The sequence below is a fragment of the Pongo abelii genome, chromosome 19 (genome assembly GCF_028885655.2).
Source record: "Pongo abelii isolate AG06213 chromosome 19, NHGRI_mPonAbe1-v2.0_pri, whole genome shotgun sequence".
In the NCBI taxonomy this organism is placed as follows: Eukaryota; Metazoa; Chordata; class Mammalia; order Primates; family Hominidae; genus Pongo; species Pongo abelii.
In genome coordinates this window covers 51,716,584-51,741,038 of record NC_072004.2, presented here as the reverse complement: position 1 = coordinate 51,741,038, position 24,455 = coordinate 51,716,584, and the positions used below count along the sequence as shown (strand labels likewise).

The following is a 24,455-nucleotide window of genomic DNA, read 5'->3' as shown; positions in this document are numbered from 1 at the left end:
GCCCGTAATCCCAGCTACTTGGGAGGCTGAGGCAGGAGAATCGCTTGAACCCGGGAGGTCGAGGTTGCACTGAGCCGACATCGTGCCACTGCACTCTAGCCTGGGTGACAGAACGAGACTCTGTCTCAATCGATCAATCAACAAAATTAGCCGGGCATGGTGGCGCGCACCTGTAATCCCAGCTGCTCCGAGGCTGAGGCAGGAGAATCGCTTGAACCCAGAAGGCAGAGGTTGCAGTGGATCGAGATCACGCCGCTGCACACTGGCCTGGGCAACAGAGCAAGACTTCCTCTCAAAAACAAAAACAAAAACAAAAAAACCGAAAAAAAAAAAAAAAGAAAAAAGAGAAAGAAAAAACAAATAGAACGGAAATTATTACATATGTTTCTTCTCCAGCCAGAAACTGGCTTATACGAAGTATTTATTTTTTAAAAAACCCTCTAATGAACGAAGAGAACAAAAGAGAAAGCAAAAAGTTTAAAAATCTGAAGTTAAAGATGTGCAGAGGATATGAAAAATGGGGTTGCACACAGGTGGTTTATTGAACAGCCACTGCTCGTTTCCTGACAAGCACCTGCAAGAGGTGATAACTTTAAGGACCTTACACTTTTGTAGTGTTCACGACTCCGAAATTGAAACACTGCATATAAAAAAAAAGACCTAACACTTCGTTTTCCAAAGATAATTTAGGATACTGAAGATGCAAAGCTACTTTTACCTCCAAATGTGTGTGCTGTTATGTGTTGGTTAGTAAAACAAAATCAGACTAGGTCATTATAGAAGTGGAGTGAAAACTTCCCAGAATAAAATATTCCCTTAAATGATAACGAATCTGTCAACTTGTAAAATCTACATCTCCCTTACCATTCTGAGTATAAGAACCACGGCAGTTCTTGGCTGAAATGTGGCAGAGGGCAGATTTGTTTAAGGGCTGAGGCTGGAAGCTTTGTTCTAATAAATGCGCAACTGCTGTTTAACAGTGCACTTTCTTTGTTTTTAAATGCCTTTTTAAAAAGGAGACAAGTCTTAAGAGTTAGTGTACAAGACAAGAACTCTATCTCAAGACCATTACTAATTCAGAGGTCTTTAGATGTTCCTGCTGTTTGTCGCGGGTTAAGGAAATAAAGAGGACAGGACACTCTAAAAGGGGAAGAGACAAATCGTCCACACACACACCCCCCTTGGAAACAGTCCTCCAGCTTTGTGAACAGATTTTTAAAGCCCTCCCTCCAACATATCTGGTTAAGTCTAGAAAGCCCAGGGAAAGGGAAGACCCTGGTCGCTTCAGAGGCAGCCAGGACTAGGAGCGGAGTCGCGGTTCCTGATTCACACCGCCGCCCCCCCACCCCACCCCACCCCAAGAGGACCCTCATCTTCTCTCCCCTCCCACACTGGGCGCGCGCTCGCTCCCTGCTCGACCCCAGGCGGCCGGCGCCCCCAACTGATCCCGGAACACAAGCGTCCAGCACCCGGGCTCCACACGCCCCTTTCGGCCTGCGTCCCCGGGGGATGACCCTCCTCCCGCAGCCCAGTTCCAAGGAGAAGGATCGGAGCTGGAGAAAACTGCCATAACTGCCAAGCGCCCCTCGCCGCCCCCGCGGAGGCCAGCGGGCTCCCGCCCGGCTCTTCACACCTACCCGCCTCCTCCAGCGGACCCCGCGCCGGCTCCCGCGGCCCCGCCGCCGCCAGAACCAGCTCCTGGCCGCAGCGCCATCTTGCTCCCGACCTGCCGCTGCCTTCGCTGCCGCCACCTTATCAGCAGCTGTCAGCCGAAGACAGCCACTTCCGGGTCAAACACCAGGCCCCACCTAGCCGCGGACCGGGCGATGGGGCGGGGCCGCACGCCCACGTGACACCCCCGGCCCTCGGGGAGGCGTGGCGCGCCCACGGCACGTGATCCGGCGCCGCAGGGGTCCCCCAGGTTCAATTATAGCTCTCGGGCTGGTGGGGCGGTCGCGGGCGCCTCTCCAAGGGAGCTGATTCATTGTCTGGTAGGCCCTCTGCAGGGCCCAGCTGGCGGCCCAGTGGCAAAGCGCCGTTGGTCCTCCGTTTGAAAACCATGATCGCGGTTGGTGGAAAGAGTAGGCTGAGTCCTGATTTTTAAACTATACGGTGGGTACACTGGTGTTCTTTTGTTACTGTTTACACACAAAGAACAGATAGGTCCTGAAGGGCCCTTTGATAGTCTCGCAGCACTGATTAGTGATCAGCTCTCCCCTCTTTCTCTGGAACTCGGTAGCTTCATGTTGGCACCTATCGCAGACGCTGAAGGCATTTAAATTTTATTTTAAATCAACCAAGAGCCCAAAAACCCAACCCATATTTCAAAAAAACTCCAAGGTGTACTACTCTTGTTTGGTTCTGCCATCCTGCCACCTTACAATCCTTTTGTTTTTCCTATTCTTGCAGGCAAGTGCAAAACAGTGGTTTTTGGAAGGCAGTTCATAATTACTCTGAAGCTATTTCGGCATATTTTTTACTGATTTTCTTTTTTCTTTTTTTTTTGAGACAGGTCTTGCTCTGTTGTCCAGGCTGGAGTGCAGTGGCATGATCATGGCTCACAGCAGCCTCAACCTCCTGGGCTCAAGCGATCCTCTCGCCTCAGCCTCCTGAGTAGCTGGGACCACAGGCATGCACCACCACACCGGGCCAATTTTTTTTTTGTAGAGATAGGATCTATGTTGCCCAGGCCGGTTTCAAACTGCTGGGCTCAAGCTATGCTCCCACCTCGGCCTCCAAGTGCCAGGGTGTGAGCCACATGCCTGGACTGTGATTTTTTTTTTTTTCTTTTAATCAAACTACTGTCTGGAAGTAAAACATGGAAGTTGAGTAATTTTCTCAAGCACGTAGTTTGCTTGCTAACAAGTAATGGATTAATTAGCTTTATGTTTTCACTCTTGTCTCAAGGTTTTTACTGGGTAATAATTTGTAATAAGTTATTAGGCACAAACCACTGGTCAGGAACTGTACACGGATTTTAAAAAATCCTCAGTATCCTTAGGAGTTACAATTGGCATCTTACAGATGAGAAAATCAAGGTTAGAAACAGTTACTGGACAAACAGTTTGTCCAGATCATACAGCTACAAGCAATAGGATCAGGATTCAAATCCAGGCCAGTTTGACTCCAAAGTCCTTGCTCATTTCACCAGAGCCAGCTATTCAATTTTTATGTTTTTTGTTTCTTTTGCTGTAACTGCCTATTCACTAGTATTTCACTCCTTCCCTTCCTTGGGTGAAGCTGAAATTTATGTAGCACATAGTTCCAACTGCTTTGAAGGAGCTGAATTTAGTATTAATACATTGACAAACTAAGTTGATACAGGTTACTGCAGATACTTTAAACAGACACAATAAAGTCAAGGATCATAGATGTGACCTCAGTTTGTCCTGGAATCCTTTTTGTTCCTCTTCTTTGCCTATTGGTTTTTACATTTGCAGGATTCAACTCAGGATGTCGGCCTTCCATGACATCCCCAATCTGGGTTAGATGCCCTCCTGTGATGCTTTAGCATCATGGCCTTACATCTAACAGAGCACTTGCCACACTAGTCATATGCTACATGATGATGTTTTGGTCAGCCACAGACAGCAGATACAATGGTGGGATGAGAAGTGGGGGTGGAAGACAGTGAGACTGATGATCCTGACCTTTTGTAGGCCTAGCATAATGTGTGTGTGTGTTTGTGCCATGGTTTTTAACGAAAAAGTTTTAAAAGTAAATAGTAAAACAAAACAAACAAAAACTTAATAGAAAAAAAGCTTCTAGAATAAGGATATAAAGAAAGAAAGAATTTTTCTACACCTATACATTTGCATTTTAGGCTAAGTGTTATTACAAGAGTCAAAAAGTTTATAAAGGCCAGATATAGTGGCTCACCCAAGGTCAGGAGTTTGAGACCAGCCTGGCCAACATGGTGAAACCCTGTCACTACCAAAAATACAAAAATTAGCTGGGTGTGGTGGCGCACGCCTGTAGTCCCAGCAACTCGGGAGGCTGAGGCAGGAAAATCACTTGACCCCAGGAGTCAGAGGAGTGAGCCGAGATCATGCCACCGCACTCCAGCCTGGGCGACAAAGCAAGACTCCATCTCCAAAAAAAAAAAAAAAAATCTAAAAAACCCACCCTGGACTACAAGCAAGACCTCATCTCTACAAAATTTAAAAATTAGCTGAGTGTTGGTGGCCCGCACCTATAGTACCAGCTACTCGGGAGGCTGAGGTTCACTTAAGCCTAAGAGGTCAAGGCTGCAGTGGGCCATGATTGTGCCACTGAACTCCCAATTAGGTGACAGACCCTGTTTCTCAAAAAAAAAAAAAAAAAAAAAAAAAAAACTTATAAAGTAAAAAAGTTACAGTAAGCTAAGATTAATTTATTGAAGAAAAAAATATATCTAATACATATAATACATAATATATATAATGTGTGTATGTGTATGTATATATATATTTTCAAGACAGTCTTGCCCTGTCACCCAGGCTGGAGTGCAGTAGCGCGATCTCGGCTTACTGCAACCTCCGCCTCACAGGTTCAAGCTATTCTCCTGCCTCAGACTCCTGAGTAGCTGGGACTATGCCACCACACCCGGCTAACTTTTTTTGGTATTTTTTTAGTAGAGATGGGGTTTTGCCATGTTGCCCGGGCTGGTCTAAACTCCTGAGCTCAGACAACTTGCCCGCCTAGGCCTCCCAAAGTGTTAGGATTACAGGCATGAGCCACCACGCCTGGCCAAGAAAAATATTTTCAATAAATTTAGTATAGGTTAAGTGTGCAGTGTTTATACAAGTCTACATGTTCCAACTGTCTATAGCATGCAGGACAGTACTATGCTGTACGGGTTTGTAGCCTAGGAGCAATAGACTATACCATATAGCCTAGGTGTACTGGTAGGCTATACCATCTAGGTTTGTGGAAGTAAACAACATGATGTTTACACAATGACAAAATCACCTAACGATGCGTTTCTCAGAACTTATCTCTGTCATTAAGTGATGCGTGACTCTATTTGCTCCTTTATCTCTAACATTACATTGTAAGGGTAAGGACTGTGTTATCAAGCCTGTATTCCTAACAAAATCTATGTTTGTTAAAGAAATATTTATTGTGAGTTTACTATGTGTCAGGTACAGTGCTAGGTACTTACAATTTGAGACATAATTTCATAGATGAGAACACTGAAACTCTGAGAAATTAAGAACTTACTCAAAGTCACACAGCTGGCAAATGGGTTGCACCAGTATATCTACCTCCGGAATATATATTGGGTAAAGGATCTGTTTGCATGAACAAACAAAAAAATCATGTTCTTGTAACTATTTTTACATCCTGTACCAGTAGGTCTTTCTTTAAATAAATTCTGAAGATGAACAATTTTTGTCCCATCTAAAATATTCAAAGCAAAGTCCACCTGTTCTGACTCTAGAACAAAAAGCTACGAATAGAGGAAACAAATAAGTTGAATTCAAATGCTGCTGAGAAAAGGTAATGTATATTATAGTTCTGTGGTAGTAATGATAACATTCAAGTCATTCTTAGGCACCAGTCCTACGTATATGAAGTCAATTTTTCATTCCATTGTACAAAACTCATATTTGAGAAAAATCTAATAGCTAATAGTCTCCAACACCATATGATCATAATCCTTTAGCTTAGGTAGAGATCTACTTACTAAATGAGGCACCATCAACCTAAGGAAAGATAAGCTGTAAGAGAATGAAGACAGAGGTATATCAAGTAACAAAAACATTCTTCCTTATCAGGATAAAATGTTTATCAGTATTCAAATAAAATAAATGGAAAGAGACAGGAAAGAACATGGTTAAATCACAGAAAATGAAGAAAGGGAGAAGCTGATCATGATCTTGTACAACATTATGACAGCGCTAAGGTATTAAGTATCCAATACAAGGATACTTAATAGACCAAAGAATTTAAAATCCCAGGGAACTGGAAAAACCAGCCACAGAAGAGGCCTCTCTTTGTTGTGGTTCACAATACAAAAGGCCATCAACAAATTAGGAAATATTAAAATTAAGAGAGCAGCAGGTTTCTTCTTGGTAGACAGCCCATGCTACCATCTACAAAGTGAGCAGTGGAAGGGGTATTTAATGTCAAGGCTTTATTTTGAATTTCTGTTCCAGATGCCTCTCCACAGCATTCATCACACCTTCCTTCACACTTGAAGGGAAAAGTCCTTAAGAGTTCACCACATTTTGGTGTTATTTTTAGCATAAACATTTGTTCTTCTATAAGAAGTATCTCTCTGGATTCAAACCACAGAAATGTCAATGAATGTTACTTCCATTGTATAATCATTTAAAAGTCACCTACAGAGCTGGGTGCAGCAGCTTGTGCCTGTAATCTCAGCTACTCAGGAGGCTGAGGCAGGAGGATTGTGTGAGGTCAGGAGTTCAAGACCAGTCTGGGCAACATGGCGAGACCCTCATCTCTACAGGAAAAAAAAAAAAAAGGCACCTACAAATTGAAATTGACTTGATAGTTTAGGATCATTTATCACCAGTCCCATGTACTTGTAGTTGATTTCAAACGTTTGGTACAGGTGACTGTAAGACTTCAAGTATTCCATGAAAACAACATTCATGCTGGGATCATAAAATTACATTTCTGGGACAGTATTTTTAAAGTCTGTTTTTAACTTTTGTCTTCAAGAGCTACTTTCTTCTTGCTGTTGTGACCAGTGACCTTTTTCCTGTAAAGAGCAAAGTAAGGAAAATCGAATAAAAAATTCTACATATATTTACTTTCCATAACCCTACCACCAGTTTAATGAACATTTACTGAAACGTACTGTGTATGAAATAATGAGGCACTAGGAACACAAAGATGCATTAGACATGGTCTCTGCCCTTTAGAAAATCACAATCACCTAAGTGAGGCAGAACCATCACAGTAAACTACATTACTACATGGTATGACAGATAGATTCGGATCCTGACCTAATGAGTTCACATTGATTCAGTGCTTACTACATGCTAGAAACGGTTATTAAGTGCTTTACATGTATTAACTCGGGTAATTTTCCTAACAACTTATGAGGAGTATTCTATTATTATCCTCCGTTTACAGATGAGGAAAATGAGGCACAGAGTGGCTGAGTAACTTGCCAGTCATCACTCACTGGTAATCCATGTTAGACACGAATCCTATCAGTCTGATCTTATAGCCTAGTGAAGGTTGAATGTCATTAACTAAGTGGTAACAGATAAAGGGAAAAAGTTTTGAGAAAATAATCAATGTTTGCAAACTATTATTACAGTAATACAAAGTTCTTTGGTGTATATTAACTCATATAATCCCAAATCCCAACTCTACACAGGGAAGTAGATATTAGAACCAGTTCTTCTGGCTCCAAATCCAGTTCCTCCCCGACTCACTGCATGGGGCTGAGTTTATGGTGCCTGAAGTGAGGTCCACCAGGCAACAACGATTCAGGTTTGTAGCTCAATGGGGAAGTTGGGGCTGAAGATATGACCTTAGGAGCTATCAGCATAGAAGTATGAGCTGAGCCTATAGGCATGGGTGGGATCATTAAGGAAACATCTATAACACAGAGGTAAGCCAGAGTTGGATCATGATGGGTCTTGCTTGTATGCTATACATACATAAGTATGTATACATACATACATAAGTATGTATACATACATACATAAGTATACATACATACATAAGTAGTATGGCCTTTACATATGAAGAAAATGGAGACACAACCAAAGCACCTTAAGCAGGGGGCTGATATGACAAGATTTATATCAAGTGTCTTCGAAGTCTTAGTACAAATTAAGTTGTAATAACCTCAGAAGAAGGCAGGTGCAGTGGCTCATGCCTGTAATCCCACCATGTTGGGAGGCAGAGGCAAGCAGATCGCTTGAGTCCAGGAGTTTGAGACCAGCCTGGGCAACATGGCGAAACTCCATCTCTACTAAAAATAAAAAATATTAGCCAGGCACAGTGGCATAAGCCTGTAGTCCCAGCTTCTCAGGGGGCTGAGATGGGAGGACTGCTTGAGCCCAGGAGGTCGAGGCTGCAGTGAGCCCTGATTGTGCCACTGCACTCCAGTCTGGGTGACAGATTGCGACCCTGTCTCAAAAAACAAACAAACAAAAAGCCCCAGAAGTATAAATGCTATAAACTTATAAAAATCAGCATTTAGACTGCACGCGGTGGGTCATGCCTTAACCCCAGCACTTTGGGAGGCCGAGGCGGGCGGATCACAAGGTCAGGAGATCAAGACCACCCTGGCCAACATGGTGAAACCCCATCTCTACTAAAAATACAAAAATTAGCTGGGCATGGTGGTATGTGCCTGTAATCCCAGCTACTCAGGAGGCTGAGGCAGGAGAATCACTTGAACCCGGGAGGTGGAGGTTGCAGTGAGCAGAGATCGTGCCACTGCACTCCCGCTTAGCGACAGAGATTCCATCTCAAAACAAAAACAAATCAGCATTTAAAGTATAATTATTTAAAATACTGATGTATCTTATTAAAATTCAACATAGCCACCATCTTATGTTCTAGTTGATTTTTGACCTTTGTAAAAACTTTCATCAGTTGCTGCTCAGTGCCTGAAAGGAGTGCATTTGTTATCTTGGCTTTAAGACCATCCAAAGAGTAACACATGCACAACAGTTCCGATGTGACCCACTCCTCTCCCACCAACAAGTCTATTAAGACAGATTAGGTGACCAAAGTGGCCAAGCATAACAAGGTTCACTACCAATCCACTGGTCTAAGTGTCACCCAGAAACTGTTGCGACAGAAAATTAAAATTTAAAAATGTTGGCCAGGTGCAGCGGCTCACACTTGTAATCCCAGCACTTTGGGAGGCCGAGGTGGGAGATCACATGAGGCCCGGAGTTCGAGTTCGAGACCATCCTGGCCAACATGGTGAAACCCCGTCTCTAGTAAAAATACAAAAAAATTAGCCGGGCATGGTGGCAGGTGCCTGTAATCCCAGCTACCCAGGAGGCTGAGGCACAAGAATCACTTGAACCTGGGAGGTGGAGGTTGCAGTGAGCCGAGATTGCGACATTGCATTCCAGCTTGGGTGACAGGTGGCAGAGCAAGACTCCATCTCAAAAAAAAAAAAAAAGTAAATGTGATTGTGAAGCATTCCCAAAACTGAATAAGTACAAATGGAATTAAAAGGATTGATCATTCAAATATACTTTTTTCAGTTTGTAGCACTTAACCCTTCCCAAGTTATTAAAACTTAAAAGTATGATAAAATTTTGGGATACTATATATACACTGTATATTTGAACTGACTTTTATTCCTCATAGTCAATACCAACATGTGAAAACTCTTGTTCACTTATTTACAAAGCGCACTCTAATTTTCATGCCTCTGTTCATTTTGTTCCCTTTTCCATGCCTAAATTTTACCTATCTTTAAAGATAGTTCTACTTTGTTGAAACTTCTGTAACCACACCAATTCACAATCATCTTTCTCTTAACTCCTATTTTATTTAAAAACCAGTCTCTAATTTTCTGTCATGTACACGAATCTTCTTTCCCTAACTTCAGGAAAGCAGTCTCATTTTATATTCGTTTGTATACCCTACCACCACCAAGTACCTTGCAGAACAACTTGGTAAATGCCTACTGGGTTAACGGAAACAGTTTTTTTCTAATGACTTCTACAGAACAGACGTGAGGTAACTGGATATAAGCATTAGCATATTTCACAATGGTAATATCCTAGGCCACTGATAGCACTCTCAGGGGAGAAAAAAACAATAAATTATAGACTTGAACAATTCTATTAGAGTATATAATAACCTGGTTCTGGTAGAAGTGAAGAGTGCCATTTTCCTTAAATAGCGGAAAAGAGTATAACTGTTCAAAATATCTTGGCCTATCCTTTTCAAAATATAAAGCTTCCTAGTATTACTGGGCAAAATAAGGTAGCCTGTATGTATGCTAAAAAACTATACTTTAATATCCTCATAAAACTCAGCTAAGCTAGCACAAATTTATCTAAGTAATATTTTTACAGGTGTTACAATGTGCATCTGCATAAGCCTGAGATCATATTGAAATCCTGCCCAGAATATGGTGCTTCAAAGAAGACTAGATCCATGTAAGTCAATGGTCCTAACTATTGGCCTTAGTAGCATGTCCTAATGTGGGCTGTGTAGAGAAGGTGGGCAGTATAATTCGAATTTATAGAGAATTGAAATAATATTTTCCAAGATGGAAAAAAAACAGATCATCAACATATTGGTACAGAAAAATTCCAATATTAAAACAAATTCCTGGCCAGGCACGGTGGCTCATGCCTGTAATCCCAGCACTTTGGAAGGCTGAGGCAGGTGGATCACCTGAGGTCAGCCTGGCCAACATGGTGAAATTCCGTGTCTAATAAAAATACAAAAAAAAAAAATAGCTGGGTGTGGTGGCAGGAGCCTGTAATCCCAGCTATTTGGGATGACGAGGCAGTAGAATGGCTTGAACCCGGGAGGCAGAGGTTGCAGTGAGCTGAGATCACGCCATTGCACTCCAGCCTGGGCGACAGTGCGAGACTCTGTCTCAAAAAAACAAACAAACAAATAAATTCCCCAATTATAGGCAGCCTAAAATATATTATTTTTATCATGTTTTACAACAGACTGTAGTATCAATTCTACTTCTAAAAATTTACCTAAGGAAAAATAATGCCTACTATAACTTTATGATGGTATCAAACAGCCATTTTTCTTACCACATACTCACCGTTTATCCTTAGCTTTTTCTAAGAAACATTTTGGAGTTGTACTAATGCTCTCCCTTTCCAATGGTTTCTTAATCATCTTTTTCTTTTGTTTGCTGAAAGTTACAAAGTAAAAAAGGAAACAAATTAAGTGCAACTTCAATTAGAAGAGTTAAAGCTAAAATTAGTTTTGATCCTTGATCACAAAATTCATTTTTTTTTTTTTCTTTGAGACGGAGTTTTGCTCTTGTTGCCCAGGCTGGAGTGCAATGGCGCAATCTCGGCTCACTGCAACCTCTGCCTCCTGGGTTCAGGTGATTCTCCTGCCTCAGCTTCCCGAGTAAATGTGATTACAGACATGCACCACCACGCCCAGCTAAATTTTTTTTGTATTTTAAGTAGAGATGGGGTTTCTCCATGTTGGTCAGGCTGGTCTCAAACTCCCGACTGCAGATCATCCGCCCGCCTCGGCCTCGCAAAGTGCTGGGATTACAGGCGTGAGCTACCGCGCTTGGCCACAAAATTCATTTTTTAAAACCATTTACTGGTTTAAGGTGGGGCTGTAACTACTTTAATAAACGAGATCACCTAATAGCATTTACAGAGCTAACTCAAAGGGATGATAAATTCAATCAACCTTTTAAAAAGCTACTGACTGTGATTAAAATATGTCCTGTGCCAACCTTATATCCTGTTGTCAACAAGCATCAGAGTTTGATTTTGATCAATTTTTTTACCAGCTTTATGAACTAAAATAATTCTCAGCATATTTTACTTATACTGAATACTTTTAAAAGAATCTGAATACTTAACATTTCAAGGATAAGCCTAGGTGCAGTAGCTAATGCGTATAATCCCAGCACTTTGCGAGGCCGAGGTGGGCAGATCACTTCAGGTCAGGAGTTTGAGACCGGCCTGGCCAACGTGGTGAAACCCCATCTCTACTAAAAATACAAAGATTAGCTGGGCGTGGTGGCACACACCTGTAATTCCAGCCACTTGAGAGGCTGAGGCAGGAGAACTGCTTAAACCTGGGAGGCAGAGGTTGCAATGAGCTGAGACTTCATCTCAAGGAAAAAAATAAATAAATAAAGGATAAAAAACTGGCAAGGAAATAACATGTAATATTCACAGTTTTGGACTGGGCGCAGTGACACATGCCTGTAATCCTAGTACTTCGGGAGGCAAAGATATAAGATAGCAAGATCACTTGAGGCCAGGAGTTCAAGACTAGCCTGGTTAACACAGCAAGACCCCATTTCTACTCCCCAAAAATCTAAAAAATATTATAGCCAGGCATGGTGGTACATGCCTGTAGTCCCAGCTACTCAGGGGACTGAGGCAGGAGGATCACTTGAGCCTAGGAGATCAAGACTACAGTGAGCTGTGATCATGCCACTGCACTCCAGTCTGGGCAACAGAGCAAGAAAAAAAGAAAAAAGAATGTATATACAAAGAGACAGACAAAGATACAGGTAAATTCAAGACTGTACCTTAGTAGTTTCTGAAAACCTTTTATGTATTCTGGTACAGGACACCCGGCCTGCTGTATAACATTGGCAACGCTGAAAAAGAAACCCATAAACATAAACTTGTATCTTTGCTAAATTGATGTTTATGAATGTAAACCCTCCGTACAACCTTATGGGGAACTAAAACTACACAAAGTAATCCACAAAGTGTTCTGATATATTATCAATTATTACCTGATGTAAGCACATTGGATTACAGATAGAACTATCCACTGGGCTGAAATTAATGCATTGATGAATAACTATGGATAGCAGCTATTTCAACATTTATCAAGCCCTATAAAGCTGGTAAACTCAATCTTGGAGGAAGCACTGACTGAAGCCAGAGTCAAGCTTAAATTCATTAAGTGAAAGTGCCTACTATGGGGTTGGCACTGTTGCCAAGTTTTTTGTGTATAGTAACTTCTTCACTCTTCACAACAGGCCTGTGTTTGTAAATACTATCACTATCCTCATTTCACAGATGGAAAACTGAGGTGCATAGTTACACTAATATTTGGGTCATGAGATTCACATGCTTGGAGTTGCTGAGGCCTATGGTGGATAGGCTGTTGGAATATACCCCCTACACACGCACATCTGAATCTGCTTAAAGCAATACAAAGGCTGACAGGTGGCAGAGCCAAAGCTCAGAAAGCACAATCAAAATATTTACCAAAACTGATAAACAGATCTAAGTACAAACCCCCTTTGGCCAAAACTAGATTTCATTAGCTAAAAATGTGAAGTGTTAATCATCATCAACCAAAAATTACTGTAGGCAGTCAAAATGCAGGAAACTCATCTTCTACATTAAAATCTAACATCAACCATTGAAAGAGTCCTATGAGTCTGAAACTTACAATGAACATTCCATTTTGAATATGTATTTCCAAATTCTAATAATGGAAGGGCAAAAACAAGGCCTTTTGATCATTTTTCCTTTCCCATGGCTAAAATTTGGTCAACTAACACCATTATCAGTAGAATTTGGGACACAGCCATTTTGTAATTATCTCTTAATTGAATATACATATAAGAATAATGAAGCAATTTTGCCAATAACACTAGGTTATTTTTTCTAATTTACCTTCTTAATAATGGCTTATCATCTTCAGTGAAAAATGTAATTGCTTTTCCCTTATTCCCTGCTCTTCCAGTTCGACCTAAGAAAAATTAGACCATTAAAAAACACATTTTGGGGGGAAGGAGGCTCTCAAAATTCTTTTATAAAAGTCACTGGATTTTCACAGCACTAAGAAGTGAGCATATGCGCAGGGAATAGCAGGGGTCCTAAGACAGATCAGTGGGTGACAGAGGGGAAGGAAAAAAAGACAACTCACCTATCCTGTGGATATATTCCACTGAGCTGGTTGGAAAGTCATAGTTGATCACCAAGTTCACACCTTTAAAATCAATCCCTCTTGCTAGCAAGGCTGTACAAATCAGAACCCAGATTTTTCCTGCTCTGAAACTGTGGACTGTGTTATCTCTCTGGTTAACAGAATATATATTAAATTGTTTTAGAATGAAAACAGGTACTTCATAAATTTAATGTCAATAGTTTAAAATCAAGTAGTTCTTCTGAGTTTCAAAGTATACATTTGACTTTACCTGTTGTTGTGTTCTCTCTGCATGAATAACATCCACATTAATACCTTCATATATGAGCTCATGAAAAAGTTCTTTAGCCCTTTCAATGGACTGAACAAAAACAAGAACAGGTGGATTGAAACCCTAAAAGAAGACAAAATTGGCATACATAACTCAATCAAGAATACAATTGGTCATTATTTCATAATTTGATTGTAGTTTCTAACAACCCAATTCAATTTAGTGTACTTTCTTGGCCAAATTTCTTGGGCTAGTGGTCTAACTCTGCCTCCATCTTCGTCACCATTCTCTCCAATTGGTTATTTCCACTCAACTTGAACTATATTCTCCATCTTGCTAATTCCAATAATGTTGTCTAATCAATCCCCCTACACCCCCTTACGATAACAGATGCCCAAACTTTGAAATAATCATCTCTTGACTTCTGTGCCTCAAAACCTTTTTTTATTCTGCTTAAAATGAAAAAATAATTATCTTTTTAATTCATTGGGCTTTTTGGGGTGAAATTAATTTTTTTATTCTTATGGATTTAGGGGTACAGGTGCAGTTGTGTTACACAGATATATTGCATACTGGGGAAATCTGGGCTTTTAGTGTACCCATCACCCCAATGGTGTACACTGAACCCCACAGGGGGTATTTCATCCCTCACTAACTCATTATTTATCCTAATTCTGGTGCTCTCCCCAAGCTTAGTCCTTGGTTCTCAGTTCTTTCAATATAATCTTTATTTTACTGAGTTGACTCTCTACTACTATCTCTAAGTAAACTTGTTTTTTTTTACTACATCTGATGTCTGTGAATCTAAGCAAATTATTTTTACATTTACACTATCAAACCCTTACTCTCTCTCAAACCAGCTTTCTACCTTTTTAACTGTTCATATTAGAGTTTCTTAGCCTTTTTTTTTTCTTTTTTTTTTTTGAGACGGAGTCTTGCTCTGTTGCCCAGGCTGGAATACAGTGGTGCAATCTTGGCTCACTGCAACCTCTGCCTCCCAGGTTCAAGTGATTCTCCTGCCTTGGCCTCTTGAGTAGCTGGGATTACAGGTGCGCACCACCACACCTGGCTAATTTTTTTGTATTTTTAGTAGAGACGGGGTTTCACCATGTTGGTCAGGCTGGTCTCGAACTGCTGACCTGATGATCCGCCCGCTTTGGCCTCCCAAAGTGCTGGGATTACAGGGGTGAGCCATCGCGCCTGGCCGAGTTTCTTAGCCTTTTTATGATGGCTTAAACATCTCTTTTGGAATCTAATGAAAGCTAAGAAACTTTCTAATAAGTAACTACTCATTCACACAAAAATCTTACGTATAATTTTAGAGGGTTTGCAGACCTCCCAAAGCTCATACATGGCTAAAAATCTCTGGTGTATAATCTCCAAGGAATATCCTGGAAAACCTTAAATTTCCTAGTACCAAATGATTCTCTTAAGAATATTAATAAAATACATTTAGCATTTACTATGTGCCAAGCACTATTATATAATAAGTACTATGCTTGTACTAATGAATTAATAGTAAAACAGCTCTATGAGGTAGATATTATTATCCCATTTTACAGACAAGGAAAATGTGGAAGAGAGGTTAAGTTGTGCAAAGCTATAGTGGTGGAGCCAGAACTACCCAAGTAGCCTGGCTCCAGAGTCCATGGTCTTAACCACTAAAGCAAACCATTCTATAGTCACCAGGTACTTGCAAACTTTTCCCTTTCAGCCTCCAACTATACTTAATGTCCCACCACTAAGGCTGCTGCCCTTATTTCTTCCTCATCTCTGCCTACCCCAGTTTAAAAGCCTGATTGGTTTCCTTACTTTCCATCTTTCCCATTACAATTCACCTTACATATTACTGTTTAACTAATTTTCCTTAAAAATTATGTAGTCACAATTAGCCAGGTGTGGTGGCAGGCACCTGTAGTCCCAGGTACTCGGGAGACTGAGGTAGGAGACTGGCGTGAACCCAGGAGGCAGAGCTTGCAGTGAGCCAAGATGACGCCACTGCACTCCAGCCTGGGTGAAAGAGCGAGACTCCGTCTCAAAAACAAAAACAAAATTATGTAGTCACATTCTTCAAAAACATCCTGACCCCAGCTCTCCTGTCCAACCTGGTTTTCTTTAATTCCATACCATAAACTGTTTGCCTTAGACAGGTAACTGCTTCATTAGTCTTCAAACACATGGTGTTCACTTCCACCTCTTAAGGCTTTACTCAAGCTGCTCCCCCAGCCGTCAATGCTCTTCCCCTCCATGTTTTATCCTGAAAATCCTTCAAGATCAGTTTAGTAGCATTTCTTCTATAAGGCTCAACCAATTTGGCTCACCCTGGTGGCCCCATTATGACTATATGGATGCTTAAAAAAGTACTCGTTAGCCCTTTATGACACTTTATCAGAGACTATCTTACACAAGTGTATTTATTTTATCCCTCTAAATAAGACTAAATTCCAGGGGCAGGGCTTAGGAGATTTCTTGTATTGTCCAGCGCTGACACCTCAGTACTTTTTAACTATGGCTTCTACTCAGTTCTTACTGAAAGGATAAAAACAGAAAACCCCACTCAGTGTCCTACAACACCCCAGTTCTTCTATAAGAAACCAGCGGAGGGATGGAGCAGGCAAATGTGGAAAAATGAGATTCTCTGGGCATCAGATAGATTGTTTCCTAGCCTAATCTGAGCTGCGAAAAGACAACTTACCATATTCTGAGAGGCAAGCTTCTGTCCCTTGGGATAAGAGTTAGGACAACGTGCTTCTTAACAATTTACTCCTAGATTACTAAATACGATGCAGGATGATCATATAGTTAGCACAATGTACTTGCTTATCAATTTACCAGTGGATTACTGAATATGAGGCAAGATGATGATGATACAGTGCTACCACTGTAATAGCCTCCCACCAGTAATATAAGACTTGGCAAACTTTACCAAAATTCAAGAAGGTAATACAAATATACCTTTTTAACAAGTTCTCTCATGGCCAGAAGTTTTCCAGTCTCAGATCCAACAAAGAGAAGCTCTTGTTCTACAGTTTCTACTGCAGAATTCCTGAGAAGAAAATATACCTTGTAGTTTGTAAGAGTTAATTTTTGCTTTTTCCCCTGAACTCTAAATAAATGAAAAAATTTACACACAACGCCAACAAAATCAATTTTTCCACTGTCAATATTAATAAGTACTTAATTATTTATACTTTAACTTGAAGACAAAATTGTTATTTTTAAATGCTTTCTTCTAATTTTAAAAATATCTTGAAATACCACCCATTAAAACTTATGTTTCAGGCATAAATTTTCATGTATTTGATTATTTAGTTATAAAAAATTTCTAACTGTAAAATTATTGAGTAAAATAATAAAAACATTTTTAAGGTTGTTATTACACATGGTTAAACATTTTTCTTAATGATTAGCAAAGATTTATTTATAGACCAACAGTTAGGGGTGAGATATATTAAGACTTTATTAATACTCTGTAAGATGTTACAATGTACTGTGTTGTATTATAAATATTTTTCCCATTTAATTATTTTTATCTAAATATATTTACATATAAATTAATTATATGTAAATATGTTTAATTTCCCATTTAAATTATGTTTATGGTGAACTCATTCTGCTTTCCTCTTTTTTTTTTTTTTTTTTTTTTCAAGATGGAGTCTCACTCTGTCACTCAGGCTGGAGTGCAGTGGGGCGATCTTGGCTCCACCTCTCAAGCTCAAGCAATACTCCTGCCTCAGCCTCCCAAGTAGATGGGATTACAGGCACACGCCAATTTTCGTATTTTTGGAAGAGACGGCGTTTCGCCATGTTGGTCAGGCTGGTCTCAAAGTCCTGACCTCAGGTGATCCACCTGCCTCTGCCTCCCAAAGTGCTGTGATTACAGGTGTGAGGCACCGTACCCAACCTTGCTTTCTTCTTATAAACAGGAATTTTAGGTTTAAAATAGGGTATTCTTTACTGTTCCATTGGCTACTTTTTCACTTAATATGGTACTACAAACACTTTTTCATATAGCTACAGTCTTCCTACATCATTACAGGGGTTACATAATAATCCATCAGGTAGCAATATCATAATTTCTGTAAACTTTTTTCTGTCACTGAGCATTTATTTAGCATAAAATGCTCCCCAAAATATTTTTTAAAAGGAAATATATATCAAGTGGCTCAATAACATCAGGTTCTTCCTCTGTGGTCCACTTATTTAAGCCATCAAAGAAACTAAATCTTCTAGGTGGCCACAGAGCTCATGTTATACTCTGTGGATGGAAAAAAACACCTAAAAGCATGATGACAGGAATGTTAATATGACAATGTAAAAACCTTCTTTTAGATTACTCTAAAATAACACATTTCAATCAGTAAAACTCTCTCCCTTGCTAGTCTCAGGCCAAGAAACCTATCTCCTTCAGTCTTTAAAAAAGACTTGTATTTAAAAAAAAACAAATCAGTGTGATAATGTTGAAAAATAATTAAATACCTTGCTCCAATGGACACACTGATGACATTGTCCAGGTTGAGTTTGCACCACTGTTCAACATCATATGCAAAAGTTGCACTGAACATAGCTCTTCGGACCTTGTGGGATGTGCAGGCCAGGAAAATGGAAGCCAGCTGGTCTCTGAACCCAGTTTTGCCATCTTCAAACAGTTTATCTGATTCGTCTACTACAAGCCACTCAACACTAAGAAATAACAAAACAACTTGTGGATACTGAACTGAAAGATCCAAGACACTTCACTAAACCGTGGGGGCAGTGGACACATGAGGAAGCCAAACTATGATGCTGCTTCTCAGACCCACTTTATCATGCCAGAAAAAAAAAATAAGAAAAACAAGCAGGTGATATGGTTTGGCTGTGTATCCCCACCCAAATCTCAACTCGAATTGTAATCCCCACGTGTTGAGGGAGGGACTGGCTCATGGGGGCACGCTCTCTCTCCCATCTGCCACCATGTAAGATGTGCCTTGCTTCCTCTTCTGCCATGACCGTAAGTTTCCTAAGGCCTCCCCAGTCACGCCCTGACTTGTGGGTCAATTAAACCTTCCATTCTTTACTTCATTGACCCCATCACCATTGCTGAAAGATGCAAAAAGGTCTAGGGGAATTCTGTACTAACTGCTTATCAAAATGTGTAACTTTCTTCCAGGCAAGATAGTTTTCTTTTCTATGAATTTTTTTAAAAAAACCATTATTCTCAGTGCCAACACTGACTGAAGGTAGCAAACAGCAAGCTCCAAAGACAAAAAATACAAGCAATGGAGGACAAAATATAATCAACTAAATTAAAAATACACACGAAAGACATGAAAATATAATCTATACCTTGTTAGGTCGATTCCGGGGGGATCTTGCTTTAATAAATAGATTAGTCGATTTGGAGTAGTCACAAGAATATCTATAGGAAAAACAAACGGTAGAAATTGCAAAAACAGGATTTATCCCTCTTGAACTAGGAATTAAGCCTCCTCAACTTGTTAATAACCTGAAGTGGGAAGTAGTCATAGCCAACAACACAAAACTATTATATCCCTACTTTCCCTTTATTATATCTGACCAGCTTTCTCTTTTTTTTTTTTTTTTTGAGACAGGGTCTTGCTCTGTCACCCAGGCTGGATGGAGTACAATGGTGTGATCATAGCTCACTGCGTGCAACTTCAAACTCCTGGGCTCAAGAGATCCTCTGGCATCACCATTCTGAGTAGCTGGGACTACAGGCACATGCCACTGCACCTGGCTAATTTTTATTTATTACTATTATTTTTTTGAGACAGTCTAGCTCTGTTGCCCAGGCTGGAGTGCAGTGGCACGACCTCGGCTCACTGCAAGCTCCGCCTCCCGGGTTCACACCATTCTCACTCCCGAGTAGCTGGGACTACTACTAGCTGGGACTACAGGCGCCCGCCACCACGCCTGGCTAATTTTTTGTATTTTTAGTAGAGATGGTAAATTTTTTTTTACTTTTATTTTTGTAGAAACAGGGTCTCCCTATGCTGTCCAGGCTGGTCTCGAATTCCTAGGCTCAAGCAATCTCCCTGCCTCAGCCTCCCAAAATGCCGGATTACAGGCATGAGCCACAACACCCAGCCTCTTCTCAATTTCTAAGAGGAAAGAACAATTTAATTTTCAAACCTTTTTTTTCCCCCAGGAAAATCATTTTTTTTACATGGAATTTTATGCAGAGGCCCAAGATTTAAACAAAACAAAACAAAACAAAACAGATGAAAGCTTATCTCCAAGTGGACAATGTCAAAAAACAAAAAGAAAGAAAAATAGATGAAAGCAGATCCTCTGGCTGAATAAGGGTGAGGATGTAAGCCGTTCTTTTTGTTTTTTTTAAGATGGAGTCTCACTCTGTTGCTCAGGCTGGAGTACAGTGGTGCAATCATAGCTCATGGCAGCCTTGAACTCCTGCGCTCAAGTGATCTTCCCACCTCAGACTCCCAAGTAGTTAGGACTATAGGCATGCACCACCATGCCTGGCTAATTTTTTTTTATTTAAAAAATTTCTTTTAGAGATGGAGTCTCGCTATGTTGCCAAGGCTGGTCCCAAACTCCTGGCCTCAAGCAATCCTCCCACCTCAGCTTCTCCATAGCTACAGGTATGGAGAAGATTACAGGTGTGAGCCACTGCACCCAGCTATGCATGCCATTGTTGTCTGCCAGAGTATTTCCATGGCAGATTAAAAATCAATGGTATAAATCAGAATTTTTCAGCCTCAGCACTGTTACCACTTTGGGCCAGCTAAGTGTTCGTTGCAGGGGACTGTCTCTTGTGCACTGCAGAATGTTTAACAGCATCCTTGGCTATAGGCTAGTAACTACAGGCTAGTAGCACTGCTCCCCAGTTGTGACAACTACAAATGTCTCCAGATTATTGCCAAATGTCCCTGTGGTGAAAGGTGGAGGGCAAGATTGTCTCTAGTTGAGAACTACTGGTATATATTTATGTATAACTTCTCAGTAGAGTGAGAAGGAGATCTCTTTAGTTCTTCTAAAATTCAAATTTTATACATACATGACTATATTTTAACAACACTTACATAGCAATTAGGATATTTATAATTTCCAGATTCCTTACATGCTCTACATCCCATGTATGAATTCCTTACCAAACTTTTTAGATGATTTAGGTCCAAATTTCTTGGCTGCCACTGCTGCTTTGTGGATCATGTGTATTCTGAATCCTGTTCCCTCAGAAATTTTTATTAACTCTCTGTGAATCTAAAAAAAAAAAGATAAAAACATTAGCTGCTACCATACCTGGACAAGATGTATACTCTCTTTTACATGATTAATGAAATAAATCTATTACCAACCCATGAATATCTGAAATTAAACTCACAACAATCTGTAGATTAACCTGAAATCTCAGCATTTTGAAACTTCAATGCCTAATAAGATTCAATAATTTCTTCAGGTGGAATAAACTAGGTCCCAGAGATAAAACTAACCTATTTCGTATTGTTTTCAGAATACAGTACTACTGGCCAGGTGCGGGGGCTCACACGTGTAATCCCAGCACTTTATGAGGCCCATGTGGGTGGATCACTTTAGGCCAGGAGTTCGAGACCAGCCTGGCCAACGTGGCGAAACCCCATCTCTACTAAAAACACAAAAACAATTAGCCAGCTGTGATGGTGCGCACCTGTAATCTCAGCTACTTGGGAGGCTGAGGCAGGAGAATCACTTGAACCTGGGAGGCAGAGGTTGCAGTGAGCCGAGATGGCACCACTGCACTCCAGCCTGGTCCACAGAGCATGACTGTCTCAAAAAAAAAAAAAAAAAAAATATACACACACACACACACACAGTACTATTACAAGACTATTTCATACTTGATATGTGTTTCATATTAAGCACATTGGGAGGGTAGAACAGATCACTGTATAGTTTTCCCTTCTCAAAAAAAAAAAAACTGAGATGAGTCAGGCATAATGACTCATGCCTGTAAGCCCTGTACTTTGGTAGGCCAAGGTGGGAGGATCACTTGAACCCAGGAGTTCAAGACCAGCCTGGGTAACATAGGGAGACCTTGTTTCTACAAAAAGAAAAAAATTAACCAGGCGCAGTGGCATGTGCCTGTAGTCCCAGTTCCTCAAGAGGCTGAAGCGGGAGATCTCTTGAGGCCAGGAGATCGAGGTTGCAGTAAGCCATGATCACACCACTACATGCCAGTCTGGGTAACAGAGTAAGAATCTGTGGCTAAAAACAAATAAAAAAACCAAACAAATAAATAAAAACCAAAACTAAGATGAGTACTCCTTTTCTCAGATGAGGAAAATAAATGTCCAAGAAGGACTATATTTCATTAGCCTTTCAACTTCAAAGACCTTAAAGCATTTACCAAGAAGTGTAAATATTAAAATCACTGTGTTTTAGAAACTTACAGAAAGACTTAAAAGACTTGCCCACATGGAGTAAGATCCAGCACACTGTGCTGTGTAAAGGATACTTCACCATGACAGAAGACATGGATGGGCCTAAGATCTTTTTATTACCTTCAGATAAGAAAGATCACTGAAGTAAACACCAATCACATTCTCTTCAAAAGCTACAAGTCATACCTGGCTGGCAAGTTCTCGTGTTGGTGATATAATCAGGGCTCTGAAGCCTTTATTTGCAGGTTGTTTCAGCTGCATTAAAATAGGAATGCTAAAAGCTAATGTTTTTCCAGATCCAGTTGGAGCAGAAGCCAGAAGTTCCCGACCCTAAAAAGATAGGGTATATTAAATACTACAAAGAAAATACATAAATTTTTCAGAGCCTGGTCAAATAATGCTACCAGCCATAGAAAAAAACAAATACAATTTTACATAATGAATCTAATCTTTCAAGTCATATCTGCTTTCCTAACATCATCCATCCATGCCACCATCACCCCAACAAAGTTTCTGAGCATTGCCCTTAAATTCCCTTTGAATGAGTGTAAAGAATACGGATAACTAAAACTCAAAGATAACCCATAACCTAAGTTATATCCATTATTTCAATTTTTCTTTTCCACTAAACTATTGTCAAAATAAAATTATAAAACCAACTTTTTGTCCTGGTATCTGTATTATTCAATCACTAGGGAAGGTTTTATTAAACAACAAAATGGCTGAAGAAATAAAAAATGGCAATGACCTGAGGGACAGAGTAATTTACAGGAGACAATTTTCAAAAACTCACTGTGATTTTTTTTTTTTTTTTTTTTGACATGGAGTCTCACTCTGTCACCCAGGCTGGAGTGCAGTGGCGTGATCTCGGCTCACTGCAACCTCTGCCTCCCAGGTTCAAGTGGTTCTTCTGCCTTGGCCTCCCGAGTAGCTGGGATTACGAGCACACGCCACCACGCCCAGCTAGTTTTTGTATTTTTAGTAGAGACAGGGTTTCACCATATTGGCCAGGCTGGTCTTGAACTCCTGACCTCGTGATCCGCCCGCCTCCGTCTCCCAAAGTGCTGGGATTAGAGGCGTGAGCCACCGCACCCGGCCCACTGTGATTTTTTAAGCTTTAAGCTAAAGCCATGACAGAAACAATCTTAAACAAAAATTAAAAGCAAATTTACTATAACATGAGTCAACGGCATCATTTAAATGTATGAATGTATTCTTATTTCAGCTCTCAAAGAAAACGAAAAGGACTAGTATAGAGATGAAAAGGTATCTTATATCCTTTGGAAACCAGAACTGAAGGCCATCTCGGTTACATGGGGAAAAAACCCAACTCTCATTGCTACAGAAACAAACCTCAGAAAAACTCAACATCCGAAAACCTAAGTTAATCCATACCTCTATCAACAAGTGACTGGATAACAAATTGTGGTATATTCATACAACATAATACTACTCGGTAACAAACTATTGCTCTATGTAATATAGAAGAATCTCAAAGCATTACGCAAAGTGAAAGAAACCAGAAATAAAAGATTAATGTGTGATTCCACTCATATAAAACTCTAGAAGAGGCAAAAGGAATATACAGCAGTAGAAATCAGAATAGCAGTTGCCTCTGAGCAGGGGCAGGGTGAGGACTGAATGGAAAGGGCACAAGAAAATTGTCTGGGGTAATACATATGTTCTCTATCTTCACTGGAATAGTGGTTACACAGGGTATACATTGCTGAAACTCACTAAACTGGGCACTTAAAAATCTATGCATTTTATTGTATGTAAAGTACACTTTAATAATAAAAAGTATTCGGAAAAATAAGTCAGTTTATGTACAAGAACTTTAGAAAGCATTTTTATTTCTGGAGTAGTTCCTGGGCATTATAAACTAAATAATGAATGAATGAATAGAACATAATCCCCATTCTCCAAGGGGTTACACACTAGTAAAATGAAAAAGATAAATATGATTGGTGCGAATACAAAGTAGTGTAAAATGTTAAATAAATGTTGTAAGGAAAAGAACACACCAAATACCATGGAGAACTGCAATGTGGGGGAAAGGGTACTAGAAAAGGAAGAAGATCACATCTAGATGGAGTGATCAAGACAACTTTTATGGAGGCACAGGCATTTGATGAACCTTAAAAGGAAGTGAAGGATTTTAACAGGTGAGATAAGGTGGAAAGAAAGAGTTCAAGAAGAGAGAGAAGAGAATGAGCACACACAGAGGAAGGAATGTTACA

The 24,455-nt window shown here is 40.3% G+C and overlaps 2 protein-coding genes and 1 long non-coding RNA gene across 35 annotated transcripts in view; 1 reads left to right on the top strand and 2 right to left on the bottom strand.

Moving 5' to 3' along the window:
- The window catches only part of SYNRG (synergin gamma), a 93,135-nt gene extending 91,185 nt beyond the window's left edge, over positions 1-1,950 (bottom strand). For 16 of the 27 annotated variants that reach the window (XM_024235040.3, XM_024235042.3, XM_024235043.3 and 13 more), the window contains exon 1: positions 1,638-1,811. In XM_024235040.3, coding sequence (XP_024090808.3) covers positions 1,638-1,714 — 77 coding nt within the window. In that variant the 5' untranslated portion in view covers positions 1,715-1,811. Of the gene's footprint in view, positions 1-1,637 lie in introns of all 27 variants that reach the window. The other 11 variants (XM_024235041.3, XM_063718677.1, XM_063718678.1 and 8 more) reach the window with 7 other exon arrangements.
- Positions 1,830-24,031, top strand: LOC129051362 (uncharacterized). The gene is made up of 3 exons (XR_008515553.2): positions 1,830-2,112; positions 10,017-10,100; positions 23,441-24,031. It is a non-coding gene; the product is annotated as an uncharacterized LOC129051362 (long non-coding RNA).
- DDX52 (DExD-box helicase 52) overlaps positions 2,446-24,455 on the bottom strand; it is a 62,287-nt gene continuing 40,277 nt past the window's right edge. For 2 of the 7 annotated variants that reach the window (XM_063718689.1, XM_063718688.1), the window contains exons 4-14: positions 22,402-22,545; positions 20,947-21,058; positions 19,160-19,232; positions 18,314-18,517; positions 16,790-16,880; positions 13,835-13,957; positions 13,564-13,714; positions 13,311-13,386; positions 12,203-12,274; positions 10,733-10,825; positions 7,751-9,091 (exon numbers count right to left, since the gene is read on the bottom strand). In XM_063718689.1, the coding sequence (XP_063574759.1) occupies positions 9,001-9,091; positions 10,733-10,825; positions 12,203-12,274; positions 13,311-13,386; positions 13,564-13,714; positions 13,835-13,957; positions 16,790-16,880; positions 18,314-18,517; positions 19,160-19,232; positions 20,947-21,058; positions 22,402-22,545 (1,230 nt within the window). In that variant the 3' untranslated portion in view covers positions 7,751-9,000. Of the gene's footprint in view, positions 7,613-7,680; positions 10,545-10,732; positions 10,826-12,202; positions 12,275-13,310; positions 13,387-13,563; positions 13,715-13,834; positions 13,958-16,789; positions 16,881-18,313; positions 18,518-19,159; positions 19,233-20,946; positions 21,059-22,401; positions 22,546-24,455 lie in introns of those variants that run through there. The other 5 variants (XR_010138274.1, XM_002827313.6, XM_054536769.2 and 2 more) reach the window with 5 other exon arrangements.